At 37.8% G+C, this 15,665-nt stretch overlaps 1 protein-coding gene across 5 annotated transcripts in view; it reads right to left on the bottom strand.

The window, feature by feature from the left end:
• Positions 1–15,665, bottom strand: part of Dgkb (diacylglycerol kinase beta) — a 717,548-nt gene that overhangs the window by 498,034 nt on the left and 203,849 nt on the right. For all 5 annotated transcript variants that reach the window (XM_037210503.1, XM_037210502.1, XM_037210504.1 and 2 more), the window contains 3 exons: positions 12,485–12,534; positions 9,183–9,257; positions 5,623–5,742 (listed from right to left, as the gene is read on the bottom strand). In XM_037210503.1, the coding sequence (XP_037066398.1) occupies positions 5,623–5,742; positions 9,183–9,257; positions 12,485–12,534 (245 nt within the window). The remainder of the gene's footprint in view (positions 1–5,622; positions 5,743–9,182; positions 9,258–12,484; positions 12,535–15,665) is intronic.

Genomic DNA, 15,665 nt, shown 5'->3' with positions numbered 1-15,665 from the left:
TCTCAGGCCATAGTGTGAATTTTCATTATATAATACCTGTGAAGTTAATTTAGCTCCTTGAGGACGAGTGTTATATAAACAGCAAATATAATCACCATCATAGGGTTGAACTGTAGAACATCCAAGACTCAAGAAGAATCTTTCTAGGTGCACCGTACTTTATTTCGTAAAATACTGCTTTTCCTCCCTCATCTCTGTACCAGATGTGACACTGCTCTGTGCCTATGACAGGGAAGACTGACCAAGTCCAGAGCAAGGAAGAGCTCTCAGTAGACTTCCCCAACCTTCAATTCTCTAAAAGTCAAACAGATGTGGAAAAAAAAAATTTAAAAAGGAATGCCCTTTGGTTTTGATGTTATTTGCCTGTTTATTCTATAGTTTTTGAAAGTTTTAGTATTTTTTTCTCAGCACTTCCCAGGATATAGGCACTGTTCAGATGAATTAGGGCTGCTTTAAATGATATTTATTTGCAAAAGACTTTAAAGAGATATTTTACTGACATCCCATGCCAAATCCCCCCAATCCCACATCTCACCAAGTGCCTTGAATACAAAGAAGAGTGATTGTTGCAAGTTAATTCCATTGTTAGGGAGCAACCATTATGATGTAGTGCATATTTTGTCTAGTAACTCTAAAAATTATACCACTATAATAAAAGCTGTTCTCTTTGGCAAAAATTGGGCCATATTAAGTCTGGGCAAAAAGAACTCAGAGAGGTGTATTAACATCTGGGCAGAGTCACAGCTGGTTGCTAATTTCCAGACAGACTGTACTTTCTGCAGTCAGAACAGGGCCTTGTCATCCTTGGGGCTCCAATCAAAGTGTTTGCCATACCATACTGTATAATAAGATAATAGTTTTCATTCAATAACCTGTAATGGGCTTCCTGGATCTTGTCTGTTTTTTCAACTCCTGAATAGATTAATCCATGTATAATATAGAGAGTGGGGAAAAAATTCCTCACCAAATTAAAATTTTTAATTGAAATGTGGAATATCAGTTTTTTTCCAAATATGATTTAGTTTAATAAAAGCACATCACTGCTTGTCACTCAAAAATCTCACCAGGGAACACATCCTTTCTTTGTTATTAATCCAAGCAAAAGTATGAAGAAAAATGTGCCCTTAAACTTTATTAATCAAAGGCATCATAGATATTGCATATAAAACTAAATACAGTATTTCTTTGAAGCCATGTAGTGAAATGAAAACATTCCCTCCAAATACAGCTCAGGCTAAATGCGGCTATATCTTGTACAGTCACAAAGTTGAGGGTCTTCCTTCTAGTGTTATTTTGCTAACTGGTCATGCTGTGAGACTGCCTTCTAAGTATCTCTGTTTGTACCTGTCCACCAGGCCTGCTGTAAATCATCGTCAGAGACACTTCATTCCGAGGCAGGCAGCCGTGGATACAGAGACCAATCACTGGTCAGTGTTGGAATAGGTGTCTGTGAGTGCTCAGTCCCAAATGCGGCATCTTTATCCCCGACATGGAAGGCTCATGGGAGGTCGGTGAAGAAGCGGAAGTGATGGGGAGGCGTGCTGGGAACACAGTCGTCTGGAGTGACATAGCTCTTGTACTCATGAACTCACAGCACACATGATTATCGGCCCAAGACCCACACACCTCAAGCCAGCCAAAATCTATGCACGGATGAGGGAGGCCATGAGATCTCACCCTTAACTCGAATGCTATTGGCAGCTGAGAGATGCTAAGGCAGTGGTTCTTAACCTTCCTAATGCTGTGACCCTTTAATACAGTTCCTCCAGTTGTGGTGACCCCCCCAACCATAAAATTATTTGTATTACTATTTCATAACTGTAATTTTGCTATGGTTATGAGTCATAATGTGTCTTCCAATGGTCTTAGGTGACCATTGTAAAGGGATTCAACCCCCCAAAGGGGTCATAACCCACAGGTTGAGAAAGACTGTACTAAGGAGAGAGACTCATTCTTCGGGACTGCGGCAGCTGGCATGTTACCCTTGCTCCCGTGAGTGGCCCTGTTCCCATACATCTGAGGGTTGCTCTGAGTGGAAATGGAGGTGGAGATTAGGGGAGGGTGGAGCAGGATCTGACCACCTTTTGTTGTATACAGGTATGAAATTCCCAAAGAATAAATTTAAAATAAAATAAATTATTTTTGCTTGTTTTGCTTTTGTTTTTATTTTTGTTTTTTGGCATAGGCTATCACTATATAGCCCTGGCTAGCCTGGGACTCTCTGTGTCGAGCAGGCTGCCCTCAAGCTCACTAAAAGTCTCACTCTACCTCCTGAGTGCTGGAGTTAAAGGCCTGTGGAAGCCTGTGCCGCCATGCCTGGCTAAAACCAAATAATTTCTTAAGAGGAGTTAAAGTTTCTTATTTCAGGGAGACAACTATTTAGGTAGGTGGTGATATTTTATGAGAATATAGTAAAAAAATGTTAATGTTAATAATTATAGATTATATGTTACTAAATTGCAAAGACCATAGATTTCAGAATTGAAGCATTATTATCTCTGGCATCTGAAGGAAGGAATGCTCAAACTTTGAAGTGTCAGCAAAGGACCGGCATGTTCAGGACCATTTCTTCTCATTTTTCTAGAGAGATTAACTACCTATCACAAAATAACCGCCTTAGTCAAGGAAAGCTCGGCTGGCTGTCCGTCTGAAGGTGTCTCGGCTCCCGACCCTTTTTCCTGCTCCTTCTGACATCTAGCTGCTGTTGTCTTCCTACAGTTGCAGTGTCCACGGGCTTAGATTCCTTTCTCTGCCTCTCAAGAGGGAAGGAAGATTGTTTTAGGTTTGAGGCAGATGAGGACTACAGAGTCAGACCTTACAAATAAAACAAAACAAGTAAACAAACAAGACAGTGACAGAACAGATCAGAATCTGACAAACCATGGCACTGGTCAAATCTGCCTAGTAACTTGCTTTTGTAAATAAAGTTTTATTGAACTACAGCTTTGTTCAATCATTGATACAAGAACTGTGATTGCTTTTATCCTATCACAGCATGGATGGGAGTTTCGATAAAGACTTGCGGCCCTGGGACCTATTTTATTTCAGATCCTTTACAGTCAGTTTCTACTCTCTAAAGAAGCAGTAACTGTTAACAAAGAGTGACATGTTTGTTCACTGACAATTTAAAACATGTTAGCCTTGGTCCTGTCACAAACCTGAGAGCTTTCTCCAACTGTGGGCCTCTCTCGTACCTCTGGATGACTCATAAAGTGTGTTGGTGTTAAATCACCTTCTGGGGCTTGGGGAAATAAAGCCACAGCGAGCGCTTGTGGGGCCATCAGGAGAGTGGACAGGGAGAAGAGGCTTGCTGGGAATCAATGCCATCAGCTGCTCATGGCTGGTTCTCAGTACTGTCATAGCCACATCTGAGGTCAGGTAGACTCCTCTGGCCAGCGCTCAGTGTTCTGGCATCCTGTGCAAGCTCTTCTACCTTGCTCAAAGCCTGAAGACCTACAGAGAGAATTTAGACTTCTCTCAAGATTTCGCAAGGATGCTATTCTGAAATGGCACAGTGAAGTAAGGATGAGAACTTTGTTTTCTAAGTTTTGAGGTGAAAAAAAAAAAAAAAAGCCAAGATGAAACATACTATTTTAAGTAAGCCTTGTATAACAATGGCCTTGGAAGACATGTGTTTCAGGGGTTTGTTTTGTTTGTTTGTTTGTTAATAAAACTGAGTTAAGTAATATTTAAGAAAAAGTGCTACCCAGAAAACAAAAGCAAAACAAAGAAACAAAAACCCTAAAACATTATTCAGTGATGTGAATCCTGAAAAGGGAGGACAAAACTCTCAGGTGTAAATATTTTGTGGTTCTCGAACTCACAAAGCTCTGAATTTCCCCTCGGAGGTGTGAGACTGCAATACTTTGTCTGTTTCTGATTAGCTGATTTTGAACTTTGTGAAGTTAATAGAAACTCTTGAACAGGAAAAGAAACGGCAGCCACTCTCCGGTAATTTAGTATCATGTCGGGAGGAATGATGCTTCTGGTGTGGGAAGCAGAGCAGACACTCTTGAAAATGGGGGAGCTCCTGGAAGTGTGCTGAGAAGTAATAAAGTACAATGAAGTCATCAAGTGCCGCCGTGCTTTGCATGAGAGTCGCGCTCTCCTAGGATGCAACTCTTGTCGGGGCAGTGTAGCTAGCACACTGCAGCCGCTTTCGAATATACCATGATGTTCAGCACGTGGTCAATTAGAATCTACTCCCCAAGGTCATAACGGACAGTATGCACGAACGCACAGGACAATTTAACAAAGCAGACTTTACATGAATGGCCAAGTTCAAGATGAAGCACCCACACTCCCAATTTAACAGCCAAAGACCAGGGTGGAAGTGGAGGGGACACAGAGGATCATGAATCCAGTCCTCTGTGAGAGAGAACACAGTACCTGCCCGCAGCAAGGAAGTTAAGTTTCAGTTCCGAAAAACAGTGGCTGTCTCTCATCACTAAGTTGTCTTTACGGGTTATCTCACTAGTTCATGTAGTTTATGGTGGTTACGTTTTACAGGGGTTATCATTTAATTAAAATTGATTTTAAATTGTTGCATTATATGTTTATAAAAAACAAAAAACTAAAAGAAGTGAAATTTCTCTTTTAGAATAGTTCTTTATAGCAAAAAAAATGTCCAATCCCGTAAATTGCTCTTTGTATTAGGCAATGTCGCCCTGCCATCTAGTGGCTATTGTTAGGAACACAGTCCCGATGATTAAGTACCCCCCAATTGATTTCTGTTTAATTCCAATAATCCTTCTGCACCAAAAACATAAAAAATTAATATTAAAATACAGTTTTATATTTTATATAAACTACATATAACTAACTGCTATTATATTAAAATCAAAAGATGGTCATCCAGTTACTGTCACATTAAAAGTATCCTATTTCTTTAAAAATACTCTATCTAAAAATTTAAATTTTTATAGATCTGTAGTCAAATAATACAATGTTTTTATAATTTTACAAAGTATTTATATAAAATACGATTTAAAAATTGATAAACAATTACTTCCAAATAAAAATATCTTGCCCATCTTTTTTTCTTCCCTCACCTCAAGCTAGCAATTGCTTTTTGATTTTCTTCTTGTGGAGCCCGGGTTGGAACTCGGGGCCTAAGGTGTGCTAGGCAGGTGCTGTCCCACTGTGCCACCGCACCAGCCCCTGACAACCACCCATCCCCCACACATCCCATACCTCCCCTCCTCCTATAAGATCACTTCCACTTAAAATAGCCAAATTTTAGCTTTGAAATTATGATGTTAATTTCTGAGAAAGGGGTACTTTTGGAAGGTCCTAATCTAAATCACCTGATGGCTGGACTTTACTGCAGAAAACCAAATCAAGATGGAAATTAGTCAAATGCCAGTCTCCTGAAGCCCATTTATGTTTTCCTACATCTACAGATACTCCTAAGCCCTAATCCCATTTATATTTCCTACATATACATGCAACACTTTTTACATGGCTTTGTGTTTCACAAAATCACATGGTGGAATTATTAGGAGTTGAGAAACTTACTATATGCTCAATGGTAGAAAATGGCCCAGACAACTGATCATCAAATGTTGCCAAAGAGCATACTCACAGACCTAGCCACACACCCTGCTCAGTGCAAAGGCTTACATTTTCCAAACCCAGGAGGACAAGAAGTGGGATGGTGGTCATTCCTCCTTGAATCCACTCCTCCAGTGACACAGTGCCATCTCGGTCATAGTCAATTTCTTCCATCATTTCATGGAGGATCTGGAAAAAGGAGATGAGAAAAATATGCAAAGAATTGATTTTTAAAATCCTTATAGTTTAACAGACCATTGCCTCCAACTGATTATACTATATTGTGACTAGAAACTGAGTGAGAGTAGGAAAAATTGTCTGTAAATAAATATGTTAATCCTGTTATTGGGAAGATAGTTGACTTTGTTATGATTTCTAGAACCAAGCTTTTCCATGATGATCAAGTTTTAGAAACAGGTGCTCAACTTTTATACTATTTTTCCAAGGAACAGCAGCACAGTGAAAATTAAAAGGTACTTATAATGTAAGGATAAAAGTAGTCTCTAATTACTTCCTCAAGATCATTTTTTAAGTTCATATATATGCCAGAAAGTGTCTGGGCAAATTAACATCATGGCAAAGAGCTCAAATAATTCTTTGTTAAGTAGTAATGGGTGAGGGAATTAAGTTGTTCTTAATTGCCTATAACAATTTAACAGAGCCCAAACTTAACGACTTGATCACATTTGATTAGACTTCTTTGAAGATGGCTTGCAAGTGATGTCCAACAATATGCAGGTGTGATACAGTTGCCTCTTTATAGTGTGGTGATGATGTGGGTACTTATTTTAAAGGGTTGTGAAGATATAATGAGACAATGTATTATAAGTTAAAGATGGCTGGCATATACAGAAAGTTCCATGTAGTGTTTGAGTGATTATTATTATAAAATACACAAAAGTTCCAATTATGTTATGCTTGGTTGCTGTGAATGGCAACAAGCTTCCAATCTAGGAAAATCATGGAAGGTAAAAACCAATCAAACAAACAAACAAAAACCTTGGAAGAGCATTGCCTTTATACAATATGGACATTTTAAGCAGTTAGGAAAAATACATCCAAACACCTTAAGAACAAAGATGTGAAAAGATGCTATGAATGTGATCCTTGAACTGGAAGTGCAAGTAGTATTTTCCTAGCATTCTGCTTGGTTGCTTGGTGTCTTTTGTAAGATTGTTTTCCAGATCTACTGGATGAAAAAGAAGACTTTGGGGAAGTTGAGAAACTTACTATATGCTCAATGGTAGAAAGTGCACACCACCATTGTTTTTCCATTATCTTCAAAATAAAAGACCAAAGGTTTAGAATTTGATAAAATGACATAAGATCTGATTAAGACATCGTGCTTCTTGGGTACATCAACAGATGAGTAGAGATGATGGATCAGGAGAATTGAGTTTGTTGTGATGGCACAAACCTGAGATGCCAGCATCGGGACCCGAGGGCAGGAAGACAGCGAGTTTGAGCAACACTAGACTAAATTATGAGATCCTACCAAAGCAAAGAACCATAAAAGAACAAGGCACAGTGAGAGTTCTCTCATAGCCCTATGCCTGTTTTTCGGCTTTGTGAGGCAGGGTTCCTGTAATTAGCTCAAGTTGGCTCAATGACTCACCTTCTTTAGTACCATAATGATGGGACTGAAACCATGCACCATTGTCCTCTGCCTCATACAGTAATAATGTATGTTTAGTAAACCCAATGGTAGAGCCAGGTTCACTCAAGAAATGTTCTTTTTAAGGACATGTTGGGCTTCCTGTTAGTTTCTACAAACCTCATGTCACTTTGCTCTGTTTGTGCAGACCTAAAAAGGGCATACGAATGTTAAAGGGAAAGAGCTGTTGAGGCTGTAGGCAAGATGAGGTGGTGAGCTATGACAGCAAACACGTATTCAAAGCAAGGTTGTTTCCCTAACTCCACTATTGGACCATGCAGATGGGAGGCCGACATATCGATTGCTCAGGAGAAATAATGCCATGGTTGTTATTTGTGATCTCCAGTAGATAGTAGTCTCAGTTAACTGTCCAGCCACCAACTGTTACCTCCTTTGCAACGTCCATATCTCACTTTGGCACAGCACTAGACACCACAACTATATTTGCTGGGAAGTTGGTTGTATCCACTTCTGCTCTGAAAACTGATAGAAAACAGATCCCCTCCTTCAATCTCCCCCATGAGAATAAGCAGACTTCACTGATAGATGAACACTTGTCACAGAAAGGTAAAGAGGTACTTCATTTTTTTTTTTTTTCGGTCAAAAGGAACAATAGAACTTCTAATAAATCACATGATTTCAATAGAATACTAAGATGAATCTTTAATAAATTCAATACACAATTTACCAATTCCTCGAACTCCATAGACAAACTACAGTTGTGAATGACAGTGTCACTTGCTGTGAACACAGCAGGCAAATTTCCACCATCAAACAAGTGAAATTAAAATACAGTTGAATTAGAATGGGAAGAAGTCTCAATTGTGGGGAGAATTATGTTACCATTTTTCACAGGACTCAGGCCTTCCCTCCCTTTGATTAAGACAGAAGGGGAAAGCAAATGAGCTTCTGCCTCACTGTCCTCTTTTTTATCTATCTACCTGTCTGTCTGTCTGTCTGTCTATCTATCTATTCATTTATTCATTTATTTGGTTTTCAGGACAGGGTTTCCCTGTGTAACAGCCTTGGATGTCCTGGAACTCGCTCTGTAGACCAGGCTAGCTTAGAACTCACAGAGAGTTCTGCCTCCTGAGTGCTGGGATTAAATGTGCGCACCATCATGCCTGGCCTCAGTGTCCTATCTTAATCGTGGTAGTAGCTGTATAAATGTGAGTGGCGATTTACAAAGAAGCTTTCCCAGATTCATATGGTATACAGATCTTTTAAATAAAACTGAATTGCTTTCTTCATGGACACTTCATAAACTTAATGGGTTTCAACAATAAAATGGGCAACTGTCTCCCATCAATTTCTCCCAAAATGTTATTTATGTATAAAATTAAATTGCCTAAAAGGGAAGGTTTCAATACATTTTAATGATGCTGGAGTTTTATAAATTCATACATAATAAGGCATCTTTATTTTCTTAGAAGCATTTTTAAACATAATTTCTTTAAACAAATTGGTAAAAATTTCCTGGCTGTGTTTTTAACTAGCTGTAGAGATTTGAGTAAGCAGTTTCAACATATTTTGATCTCAATTCACCCACCTAAGGAATAAATAAAAGAGTGCATCCAAGAATTACAGGCACTACATAACACATGCACAGGAGCAGCACAGTACACCTTGGATATAAATACAGCAGCCTCTTCTGTAGCATGGACCTCGGCGGCAGTGTCCATCAGCAGCATCCACTTACTCTCATGTATGTAACCTCCCCATTCAAAAAACCAGGAGGAAGAAAGCCGGGGTGACTGCCTGCCAAACACCATATGCACCCTATCGTTCCATGCAGGCCAAACACCATATGCACCCTATCGTCCCATGCAGACTCGACTCAACTTCTGGTTAGACATAATAATCGAGTCACAAAATTTAAAAATGAATGATCATAATATATGCAGATTCCAAAAACACTAAAAAGGAAATAGCCCATGAACAAATTAGACAACACGTCACCCACCCATATGCCTACCGGATTAAGTTCAGTGACATCCCATTCAAGGTACTCTGCCACGTGCATCATCTGACTGATGATATTTTCTAATTCCTGGAATAGGCGGGAGGGGGAATGGAGGGTGTGAGGGAGTGAGGGAGACAGAGAAAAGAACTGGTTAGTCTTGGATTTAGAGTATTTTTGTTCAGTTAGTACAATGGTTATATGAACCAATTTCCTAAAATCATATACATACATAGAAGTTATTTAGATACCTTTTAACAACATAGAAAAAAGTAGCTAAATCTAAATTTTATTAGCTATTATAGATTTCTATAATCCATCTTGCCTTTTAGTTGAAACTTTCACCAGGAGAGGGCGCCACAGTACCGAGCAGGGCTTTCATCAAGCCATGCTTTCCAGAAAACAGGAGTACTTGTGTATTTTCTCAGGCTGTGATATTTGAAGTGACTGGAAGTCCTGAGGGTTGGAAGCATGGGCAGATAACTGAGAGGTCTATTTTTATTTTTGTGCACTGAGAAAATATACTGACTGTGCTATCCGCTTCTCAGGATGCTTCACTAGAAAGGTGTTGTGAGGTCAAGGTTTGGAGGCGAAGCATATGCAGAATTTATTTGCTGAGAAGGTCAAATTTTAGTTTAAATTTTCATGTTCTGTCCTAATCTCAGCTCTTTGAGCAACTGCCAGTGAATACATATGGCTTAGTTAAATGAATTTGAATTATTTTTAATGTCTATACCTAAAGCTTGTTTTTCTTTCCAGCTATCGCCAGAAAAATAATTATAATTTTTCATAAGATATTTGTTTATTTATAATATAGAAGTTATGTTATTTTAAAAAGTGATATTTGTTTAAGTATAAAATTATATAAAGATGATGTTTGAAATTATATATTCTATTGGAATCCCTGTCACATTTGGTCACAGTTCATGAGATAAAAACAGTAATATGGTAAGAAGAGGTTAACTCATGGGGACCCAAGAGATCCCCTAAGTAATGAATGAGAGCTACTCTACTCCCAGAAGAAATATGACTAACAAATATGTCATGTGAGAAATATTGTCATAGAAAATACAATATAAGTCAACTTATTGGAGACTGAAAAACTCCAATGCCTGCTAACAATTCAGTGGAATCACTAACCTCTCATTCACTCCACCTTTGCTCAATTCTGTGGAGGAACTCAAGCTTCTGGATCAAAGAACAGAACCTATGCTTCATAGATGTCAATCGGATGAATCATTTACCCTCTCTTAATAGTTGCCTCACAAATGAAATGGAAATCCTAACTTAATGAAATTCATGATTACTACAAAGATAGTATGTGTTATCATAAGAAATACATTCATCCCATCACCAGAGTGTTGAAAATAATCAATAATTATTAATTATTAGTGTGAGATACAGTCAGCATTCAAGTCAACAGTTTTCTTTCTGTTTTGCTTCTAAATAGTGAACTGTGAGATCTTTAACATATCAATGTAAATTATTTTAGAAGGCAAAATTTTAAGCAGTTAGTTATTAAAGGAAATATACTGAAGTTGGTGGACTGTGTAGAAAAAATAAACCCTTGGATTATATCTTGAATTTAACTTAAATAAAAGAGAAAAAAGAAAATTAAGAACTAATTATGAGCAAATCCATTTATTCTGAAGTCAGTGTTTTGTATTGGGCATCTAGTTATAAGTGTTTGCAGCAATCAGCTACATATGTTCCCTTAAAATGGCCAAAATCCAGGGAAAAAAAAAAGCACTTGACTAAATTTTCAAATCAGCTGCCAACCCATGGCTAAAAGCCTAGTTGAGACATATCATTTTAATTTAATTAAAAAGAAACATTACATAAAACAAATGTGCATTAGATGTATTAGAATATAATTTGCATTAGTGTAGACATGAATGATACAATAAACATTTTTAAACATCTACAAGAAATTTAAATGCCTTTCCATGAAATGGCACCAGAAAAAATGAGTAAGCTCATTCTGTATTTCAGTATTTCTAGGTGTAGCTTAATACACAGAAGAAGAACAAAGGAACTCTGTGGTTTAAACCTAGGAAGTCCCTGAGTCACAGTGTCAATTCACGGTGGTGTTCATTCCCTGAAGTAGGGATTGCAGGGTTTTTCTTCCCTCTGGAGAAGCAAGCATGTAATTATTCTACTTGGTGCTATAGAAAGATATGTCTAACGTCACTAATATCCTTGTAAAAGTCTTGTGGCAACACGGCTCAGCAGGTTAAGGCTTTTGCCACCAAGCTTGACCACCTGAACTAGTGGAAGAAAGAGATGAAGCCTGCAGGTTGTCCTTTGAATTCGGCATTTTCACATAGCAGCAGTGCACATAAACATATACACAAACAAATACAGTAAAAAATACTTAGGTCTACTTGAGCCACAGCAAGTCCTATCAGATGAACAGAAAAGCCCTCTGACAAACGAGCTCATCAGCTTGTGTGCGTTTCCCTCACTGTGTGCTATTCAGGGCTCCCCTGTGTTCAACCGTTAACACCACCACCAAAACAACAATACAGAATTTGATGTGCCCACACACTTGGAAATGCCTAACACAACTCCAACATTAATTCTTCTATTACTGCTTAGTTTCCTCGAGACCCCAAACACATTATCAGCAAAGATAGACTAGAACTGAGTGCAACATGCAGCACTTATGTGCACACTGGGGTCTCATTTCCACTCCCTGGAAAGCCGCCATCTATTCCCACATATGATACATGAAACAAACATCTAATCACACTTCTCAGATTATCATTCAGATGTACTCTTCCTTTCACTATTTTCTCTGGCTTAAGCTATACAATGAAAGCTTCACACAAAATTAGATGAGATCTTGTCAAAAAAGATTTCTCACATCAAGCTGTAAATCCATTTAATCCACTACACTGCATTTATGAGTAAAAATACTATAGGAGAGGGAAATTATAAACCAGTTTCACAATCTATTTAGATTCTACATGCTTACTCACTACTTTTCCTTAGAGGCAAATCTTACAAGCAGTTTTCTTGCTTTTCTAAGTGGTGGTTTCAACTCTGGCCTGTTTTGTTCATGAGGTTAGAATTCTCCTCGTTTACTAAGCTTAATGCAGAAATAAAGTCATTGGTTTTCAAAACCTTTGGATAGCATGCTCACGGTCCTGTTTGGTCAGATGACAAAAATTCTGTGTGAGCAGAAGTAAATTCTATGAGGTGTGCCTACTATGGTGATAACTACGAATATATCCATTGCTTCTTTCCAACAGAAAACAGAAAAAGAAAAAAGAAACTATTTTGCAATTTTCAGAGAAGTTTGAAGAAAAAGTTACCGAGCTGTCCAGGAAGCCGTTCCCATCTGTGTCATAAAGCCGAAACATAACTAGAATAAAAAAAAATGGAAAATAAAGAAATTAGCAATGAGAAAGGTCATGTTGGATTAGGACAGATTTCTCAAAATTAAGTTTCTGTTTAAAACAAATACTTCAATTCCCCAGCTCAAAACCTTTATTTGTGAGTTTTTTTCTTGTTTGTTTGCTTTTGCTAAACTGAAAATAAAATAACTGGTTAATAAAAATATTGGATTTCAGACATTAAGTTTACAAAATAGGATTTGTAACTAGAGAGAATTAAGTAGCATTGTTTGCTTAAATTTGATTTTTTGATCCTTAGCTGTGAATTCAAATATGAAGGGGAAGTTGAAATATTCAGCATCTGGTTATTAAAGAGCAGAGTGGAGATGGAAAAAAACAGCCAATTTAGAATTTCAGAAATCAGTTAAAATTTAGAATTCGTGGGACTGTTTTCTTATGCCTAACATGTGGATGCTCACCCAGCTGCTGGGCTCACCTTTGCTGTGGCAGTCAAGTGAAATGGGATACACAGGTGCATCCCAGAAGCTGGAGCCCACTACATAAACACAAGTCACTATTATCATTTATTCCAAAGAATGTGAGAGAGGAAACAGAAGCTTATAATGAGATTCTCTCTAGTGGGGGATCTCAGCTCCTAGGCATACAGTATCAGAACGACCATTTTCGTGTCTCAGGTTGGATCTGCAGCCAGACTTCATTGGGTACCTCATCTTTAAACTATTCAAGTACAGACACTCGGAACACAGACACTCCTAATGAGCTAGGAAAAGTGGAACAGAAGTCCAAGGCCTGAGGGCTCCCTGGTATAATTCACAGACCCCAAGGAGGCCATGGAAGAGGATGCAGGTGTCATCTTAAGGCAAACACATGGCAGAATGTCACAGCTGTAAAAACAGAAGAGTGGAAGTGAAGGTTTATGTTGAGTTTGCATAATTTCCTGGAGGAGCTTATGCCTGAGTTCTGCATGCTTACGGCGACACTGGTAACTTGGAGAGTGTGCATCACTGTAATTATTCTTGAAGTTACTGCTTAGAGAATTCCACCAACCAAGACATAATGGACACAAGACACAAAATTACTCTGTGTATCACTATACATTTTTCAATGTCATCAAATTAACTATGACTTCGTCTTCTTTTACAATAGGAAAACAAGCCTTAAAGATATAACACCAGAAGAAATGTGTATTCATGGAATTAGGGTTGGTTAGAATTTTAAGATAATTAACCATGTTAAATATTGATCTCCCTCAAATATTCAATAACTGAGAATAAAATGGTAAAAGTCAAAGGTAGAAAGCCTCCCACAATGTAGACACAGAGCATCTAAGATTTTTCTAGTATAAGCAGAAAATACTAAGAATACTTTTGTAAGTGAAAAGAATTCAAAGACTACCCAGAGAAGTGTCCCACACCAAGAAAGGCTAAGGCAAGCCAAGCCCAGCTCTATCTCAGAAGTAGGAGGACAGCAGCTCTGCCTATTTCCACAGGAGAAAACGTCTGTGAAACCAACTCAAACGGCTCAAACTTGCTGCAGTTTTCTGACCACTGGCAGCTGAGCCCAGGGACTCAATAAGAAAAGTTTCAACAGAGGAACGAGAATAGGAGCAAAAAAAGTTCCTCCTGGATGCAAACAGAATCTATATGAAATTAAGAAAAATCAGAAAAATAGAGAAAAGGTCATCACGATATGCAAAATATGTCCCAGAATGTGGAATGAAACAAAAAAGAACAGTAAAAAAAAAAAAAATCCAACCAAGAATTTAAAATTCTGCCTTTGAAGTACAATATTCAAATAATGGTTCCAGAGAATGTAACAAGTATCATGAGGGGGGAGGGGGAAGATTATTAATGAAAAAGTAAAAAGATTACAAGTGCTCAAACAAAATACACAGTTGAGAACTTGAAAATTGACTAGTTACAGGGAGAGAGAAAAGTAATCAAATAGGGGAGAGGCAGGCATTAGCTCCATGGAAAACAAAAGTTATTCCGTCCACTATGTCTTTGAAGACTTTTCCTCTTAAAAAATCATCTTTCTAAATAATATTGGTAAAAGTAGCTTTTGAACCTTAAATATGAGAAATACTCTTTCTTCATAATATTTAAAAGTAGAGATAGACCATTATAGATTTATAGATGTTTCCATGCCAAAATAAAATAAGCCCACTATTCAGATTGTTCTGTCAACTTGATGTATTTCAAAGGTGGGGACTCGCTATGAAGCTTTCCGCTAACTTGGCCCACTTTTTCTATTTTTATACCCATGTCAACTTACTTTATGTAGCAATAGTTATGTGCCCACACTTGAAGTTAGCTAAAAGGTCAGAGCAGAGTCACATTATGTAAGATGAGAAATTTTCTACCTTTCTAAAACTTTTCCTCTTTCAAAACTTGAAAATTTCTATTTTTTTTTTTTTTGCGGAATATCTCACAACACAACACAAACTATATATATAGTCTTTGTACTTTCCCTGATACACTACTGTTATGAAAACATAATGCTGAATTCCTTAGACAAAGTATACATTTTAATGATATTTAATTTGGAAATTCTTCAGTATGCAATTTTTAGTTACCTACTTTTCAATACATAATATTAAAGTTTAAAGACAGGGGTTTAAAAAAATTGATTGCCTAGAAAAATTTGAAATCCAACATAATGCAAAAATACTCTTTCCATATTTCCTATAAGAGAAATAAAAAGTGTAACTGCTGGATTTTTCAAATAAAAATGGATCATACTGTAGCTCAGAAGTCATGAGCCTTCTTTGAAGAAGAAGACTGGTGGCTGAAATTACTTTCATTTGTAATCTATAGGAAATCCAAGTAAGTGGTGGCCAGTAGGGCCTGTTAGTAATACATTTCAGAATTTTTCAGGTTCATTTTACACACAGTGGCAACAAGGCAGTTCTTAATGAAAGTCATACACTTCCTAAATGCTTTCCTGTTGACTTCTCTTTTATACACTTTTCACTACTACAAGGCTTAAGGATCAAGAGAATATGGGGAAATGGCGAGGGATTCATAAAGGGAGGGGGTCCTCAAGTGGCACTGGGCTGGGTCAGAAACACTAGGGGAGAACAGTGAATATGGAGGCCGTTGGTAACGCAGTGGATCCGCTGGCCCATATGACCAGCCAG

The sequence above is a fragment of the Peromyscus leucopus genome, chromosome 14 (assembly GCF_004664715.2).
Source record: "Peromyscus leucopus breed LL Stock chromosome 14, UCI_PerLeu_2.1, whole genome shotgun sequence".
In the NCBI taxonomy this organism is placed as follows: Eukaryota; Metazoa; Chordata; class Mammalia; order Rodentia; family Cricetidae; genus Peromyscus; species Peromyscus leucopus.
This window is presented reverse-complemented; position numbering and strand designations above follow the sequence as displayed.